Here is a 5,828-nt window from a genome sequence, read left to right as displayed (position 1 = left end):
AGCAGGCTCCCTGCCGAGCAGAGAGCCCGATGTGGGGCTCAATCCCAGGACCCTGAGATCATGACCTGAGCCAAAGGCAGAGGCTTTAACCCACTGAGCCACTCAGGCGCCCCAACCAATTTTTTTTTTTTTTAGAGAGAGATGGAACAGGAGCAGGGAGTGGAGAGAGGGGCAGAGGGGGAGGGGGAATCTTAAGCACACTCCATGCCCAGTGTGGAGCCCAACAGGGGGCTCAATCTCACAACACTGAGATTATGACCTGAACTGAAATCAAGATTTGGACACTTAACCAACTAAGCCACCGAGACACACCTACAAAAATCCAACTCCTAACTGAAATCCTTCCCATAAAGAAATCTCTGGACTCAGATGACTCAACACCACCAAAAGAACAGTGATACACAAGGCAAATATATAGCTCAATTTATATATGTATAGATATATATACATATATATATAAATATGCATATGTATATAATAGTTATGCATTTGTATAGTTACTTAGATTCATATATGTTTGCAAATGCATAAAGGAAAAAATGCAAGAATATGCAACAAACTAATTATGATAACTTCTGAGAGAAGGGATTTGGAGTTGTCCCTTTACCCGTATTTTTATGAAACCATGTTTATGCCCAAACACAACTCAATCAAAGGTCAGATTCTTTATAGCCCATGACAGGAAAATTAGGTTGAGAACCACACTGAGATCTGCCATCTGGTTCTGGACACTACTATATTCAAAGCAAACAGTAGTTGCTCACTAAATGTTAGTCCAAAGGAAAACCATTTCTCTCATTTTACCACAGAAGAAGAGTCTACCACAAATGTAACATTGTGCATTTATTTACAAAGAGGTTAGAGAAACACACAGAGTCTGGCCCCCCTGTGCACTGGGGAGTCACCATCGTCATAATAAATACAGTAATTTTAAAAAAGAAAAAAAAATACTGGATTGGAACAGTTGAGGGTCTTTCTGGGCTTCCCACACTCCCTCTCAGCAGGGGAGAAAGGGGGCATGAGATAGAAGCCATCTTCCTTTCCCTCTTCTACCTCTTAATCCTCCATAATTGTCCAGGGATAGAGGTGAAAAGTCTTTCTTTCCAGGTGTTACCACCTCCTACTTGACCCTCAAAACCCCAAAGTCAGTGCTCCTTCCTTTCCCAGGGCACTCTGCAGGCACCACCTGAGTCAAACACAGAGTCTCTGACCATGGTGCCAAGGGGATATCCTAAGAATCCAGGGACATGGACAGGGGGCACTTTGTGAATGGGGAGTAGGGGCGGACACTATATCTGGGCATGGAAAGGAGGAATAAGAGGGTTCAGTGACGGAAGCGAATGGGAACGAACGGACTAAGTGTCTAAACTAAAACGGGGAAATTCAAACTGAATTACCCCTTCTGCATACCATAGTACACCCATAGTACAGATGAGGAAAGTGAGGCCCAGACAAAGGGAACTTTCTTGCCCAAAGGCTGCAGAGCCAGCAGCTGAACTGGGTCAAACAGGGCTCCTCCCCCATTCCTCCCTATGGTGGAGGGGGAGCCTTTTCAACCAAGACTTGCAGTGAATGGGGGCAGTGAGGAAGGGTCTTTGGAAGCAGAGAAAATGGTGGTCTTTGGAAGGGAGGTATGGAAGGGTCAGTGATTGGGAGTGTGGTGGTGCAGAGGCCATGAAGGGGGAGCCCAAGCAAACTCCCAAACTCACACTGTAGTCATGACCTTGAGAGAACCCGAACGGAAACGCAGTATCTTTTTCTTGAGTGCGTGGGAAGCCTTGATCTTCACAAAGACTTTGGCGGGGCCCGCGGGCGCCCCTCCACCTGCACCACCCCCTGCTCCAGAGGCCGCGGTGGCCGCCACCAGCTGCTGCGGCCACACCAGACCACCGCTGCCGTCTGAGTCGCTGGATGCGGAGCTGAAGGCCGGCGACTCCCCCTCGCTGGCGCTGGATTCACTCTCCCCATAGCCGCCGCCCACACCACCTGCGGGCCCCCGGCGTCCAAGCGGCCCCAGGCGCCCGGCCGAGCACTCCGAGTCGCTGCCCGCGCAGCCATAGAGAAGACGGCGCTGAGGAGCGGACGGGGATGGACCGGGAACCGGGCCGCGGGCCGTGGGGGCTCGGGGACGGCCGCGGCGCCCGTCCGCAGCGTCGATCTCGGCCGTGGAGCGCCAACGGCGGCAGGACCCCGCGGCCTGGGCCGCGAGCGTGGGCGCGGGGCCGCGGCGGGGCCGCGGCGGCCGAGGCTCTTCCCGTTCGGCCGTGGGGTACTTGGGGGGCCCGGGAGGAACCGCGGCCGCGCGGCCCAACAGGCTGGTCTCGGACTGGGAGCGCGCGGCCTTGCGAGCCCTGGGCGAGCCCCGGCGGCCCGAGGCCTCCGTCATGCGTCCGCGGCGGCCGGCGGCCCGAGGACGCTCCCGGGGTGGGGACTGCTCCACGCTGCGGCCGCGGGTCAGTGGGGGCGCTTTGCGGCGGGCCGCCCGGCCAGGGAGGCCGCGGGTGGCGGCCTGCGCGGCCGGTATGTACTGTGCCTTCACTAGGCGCCCCTCGGCCGGGCTGTCGGGGGGCGAGGGAGCGGCGGGCGGCACCGGGGGCTCGGGCGCCGTCTCCGACTCCCACTGCGAGGCCCAGGCGCGGCCTAGGGCGGCCGGGCTGGCGGGACGAACCCCCGCGCGCTCCACCGGGGGCTCGGGCGCGGGCCGCGCGCCTCCGGGGGGCGGGGACACGTCCGGCGGCCTCTGGCGCACGCTGTTCTGGCGCCGCGGGCCCCCGTCCGCGCCCCCGGGACTGGTCCGGGGCTGGCCCGCCCCCCGGCGGCGGCGCCTGCGCAGGAGCGCCGAGATGTAGCCGTCCAGGGGCCGCCCCGCCCCCGAGGCGTCCGGCGAGTCTGCGGGAGGCCGGCTGCAAGGCCGCGGGCTGCGCAGCGCCACGGCGTGCAGGGGGCTGGGCGTCAGGAAGGGCCCGGCGCGCGCCCGCCGCTCCGCAGAGGAGCAGGCCTCAGGGCCCGCAGAGCCCGCTGCCGTCGGGTAGGGCGCAGAGTATGATCGTGGCACGGCTGCCCGAGCGCTCACCGCCTCCGGAGCGCTGGGACTGGCGTCTCCTAGGGAAGGAGGCAAAAATAAAAAAAGGAAGAGAGGGGAGGGACCCTCGACGCCCTTGCTCAAGGAGCCTAGGAGGGGCAAGTTGCCTACCCCGCCCTCCTCCACTGTCATCCAAAACCCAGCTCTCACCCTTCCCCGCATATCAGGTTCATAACAAAATCGTCACAAGACCGTGAAGGGTCTGTCCTGCCTCTGCCTCTCTGACCTTCATCTCTAATCCCTGTCTTCTATAATTCTAGGTCTCGGGCTCTGCTGCCCTCTTGGAAGCACACTCCAGTCACGTTCCAGCCTCAGGGCCTTTGCACTTGCCGTTCCCTGGAACAAGCTTCCCTGAGGATATCTGCTTCACTTATTTCAGGGCGCCACTCAAATGTCAGAGTCTCAGTGACACCCTCCCTAACCATGTGTCCTAAAATTGCAACTTCCTCCCCAACTCAAAAGGGTATGCCCTCCCCAGCTCCCTTCCCTAACTTTCTTCTCATCCTATATGTCTATATCTTATTTATCTTGTATATTATCTGTTTCTCCCACTGCAAAGTCAGCTTTATGAAAACAGGGATTTTTTTTTTTCTTTCCCTCTGGGTATCCCTCACCACTGAAACAAACCTAAGCTGGCACCTAGTAGGGGCTCAGAAACTGACTTGTATAAATGAACAACAGGAGTTGCTGTTTACGTGGCTACCAAGTGCCAAGTCCAATGGTAGTGAGGACGCAGGCTCACTGAGTATGGAAAACTTCCCTATGAGGCAGGTGCTGCTAATAATCCTATTTTAACAAAAGGAGAAACAGAGGCCCAGAAAGAAGCAACATGCTCAAAATCACATGAGAAGGGAGGGTCACAGCCAGAGTTTGAATCCAGGTCAGTCTGACTCAGAAGCTTGTGCTCAAAAGCATTCTCTTCCTGCCCATTCCCTGCCTCTCAGGGCCCCAACCCCACCCACCTTACCTAGGGACTTGGGCCTCTCGCTGGCGTAGATGCCTCGGGGTTCAGAGGGACCCAGGCGTCCATAGGAGCCAGATCCAGAGAAGCCACTGTCCCCACAGAAGGTAGAGGGGGGCGAGTCTGGACCTCCCGTGGAGCTGGGGTCTTCATAGAAGCCTGGATTCCAGGGAGTGGAGGAGAGACAATCAGGGGCCTGGACAGGGAAAGGAGCGGTGGGGAAAGGAAGAGACCAAGAGGCAGAGACAGGGAAACCTGAGAGGTAGGGGGCAGTAGGAAAGATGGGGATGTCCCAGGCAGACCCTTCTCCCTCTACGCATGCTCACCTGAGCTGCGCCCGCTCTCCTGTTCCAGGCCCCCAGACTCCAGGCTCAGGTCTCCCAGCTGCTGGCCCAGGTCCCAGATGAGCCCAGGCAAGGCTTCCTGAGGGCATGGGGAGAGCAGGATCGTCAGAATGTCCCCAATCCTCTGCCGCCTGCCCCCCTCCCCCTATATCCCCCCGATGAGCAGAGTTTCACTTTGACAGTGAGGCTCTGATTTCAAAAGTCTAAAAGCAGTACTGAAGTCCCAGTATCTCCCTCAAGATCTCTGTCCCTTCATCCCATTAGAAGTCCCAGTGATGGGGCGCCTGGGTGGCTCAGTGGGTTAAAGCCTCTGCTTTCAGCTCGGGTCATGATCTCAGGGTCCTGGGATCAAGAGTCCCACATGGGGCTCTCTGCTCAGCAGGGAGCCTGCTTCTCCCCCTCCCCTCTCTCTGCCTGACTCTCTGCCTACTTGTGGTCTCTGTCTGTCAAATAAATAAATAAAATCTTAAAAAAAAAAAAGTCCCAGTGATTATCTAACTCAAGTCCTTCATGCTGCAGCTACATTAACCTCTCTTAGGTGGGATAAGCTTCAGAAGTTCCCATCCCTCGCCCCCTCTCTGTCAGGTGTTTCCTCCATCACCCCTTAACCCCTATCAGAACGTTCCTCTTCGAGTCTCAGTTTACATGGTATCACTGTAAGGGGACTTTGCCCCCAAAATACCCAGGACCCAGCAGATCCCCTAGCCATTGGTCCACCTCCTCCCAGTACTTGACTTTCTCTTCTCAGATGCTCCCATCATCTCCCTCTGCCCCTTATCATCAGCACAAAGTCCTTTTGTAAGTCTTCCTTAAGTCCTTCCTGCTGCAGACTGATTCTTTCCCTCATATGGATAAAACAGGCTGACCACAACTTGTAGCCTTCGGTCCTTCCCCCAGGAAGAGCACCCTAGGAAGTCCTTCTGTGAGTCTAGCTGGTAGCAGTACTACAGTAGCGAGCCCCAGCCCGTTCCCTGGCCCCAAGGAACAACATCTTTCTCCCACCCTTGCTTCATCCCCACCCGGAAGCCTCCCATGTCTGCCCCTGAACCTCATCCCCATGAGAAAGTCTGGTTGAGTCTATCCTGGATCCTTCTTGCTGCAGAAAACGAGCATTTCTTATCAGGTGAGAATAAAGGAGGGTGAAAACCCTTTTAGGAGAGCGACAGTGACCAGGGACGGGTCGAGGGACTAAGGCAACACAGACGGGGCTCCAAGACGCTAGGACCTAACCCCATTTTGGAAAAACAGGGCCAGATCCAGGAAGAGTCGCACATGGGTCTGGGGCGAAGCCAGAGGTGGCCACCGCCACAGGCTGACGGTTGACCCTCAGACAAAAGCAGCTTGTCTGGACGGCGGGAGGGAGCGAAGGAGTGGGGAGGAGCCGGGAGGCCAGTCGCCCAGCCCTGCCTATTTAGGGCAGAAAGACTGGCCAGACCCCCCC

At 56.8% G+C, this 5,828-nt stretch overlaps 1 protein-coding gene across 1 annotated transcript in view; it reads right to left on the bottom strand.

Moving 5' to 3' along the window:
• Window positions 1–828: 828 nt before the first annotated feature.
• The window catches only part of LOC111160736 (dishevelled binding antagonist of beta catenin 3), a 9,317-nt gene continuing 4,317 nt past the window's right edge, over window positions 829–5,828 (bottom strand). Inside the window, exons 2-4 of the mRNA XM_022524063.1 lie at window positions 4,370–4,466; window positions 4,050–4,202; window positions 829–3,102 (exon numbers count right to left, since the gene is read on the bottom strand). Coding sequence (XP_022379771.1) covers window positions 1,706–3,102; window positions 4,050–4,202; window positions 4,370–4,466 — 1,647 coding nt within the window. The 3' untranslated portion in view covers window positions 829–1,705. The remainder of the gene's footprint in view (window positions 3,103–4,049; window positions 4,203–4,369; window positions 4,467–5,828) is intronic.

Source organism: Enhydra lutris, unplaced genomic scaffold, assembly GCF_002288905.1.
Source record: "Enhydra lutris kenyoni isolate GAN:26980312 unplaced genomic scaffold, ASM228890v2 scaffoldscaffold77, whole genome shotgun sequence".
Classification (NCBI taxonomy): Eukaryota; Metazoa; Chordata; class Mammalia; order Carnivora; family Mustelidae; genus Enhydra; species Enhydra lutris.
Note: the sequence above shows the minus strand (reverse complement) of the source record. Positions and strands in the feature narration are given on the sequence as shown.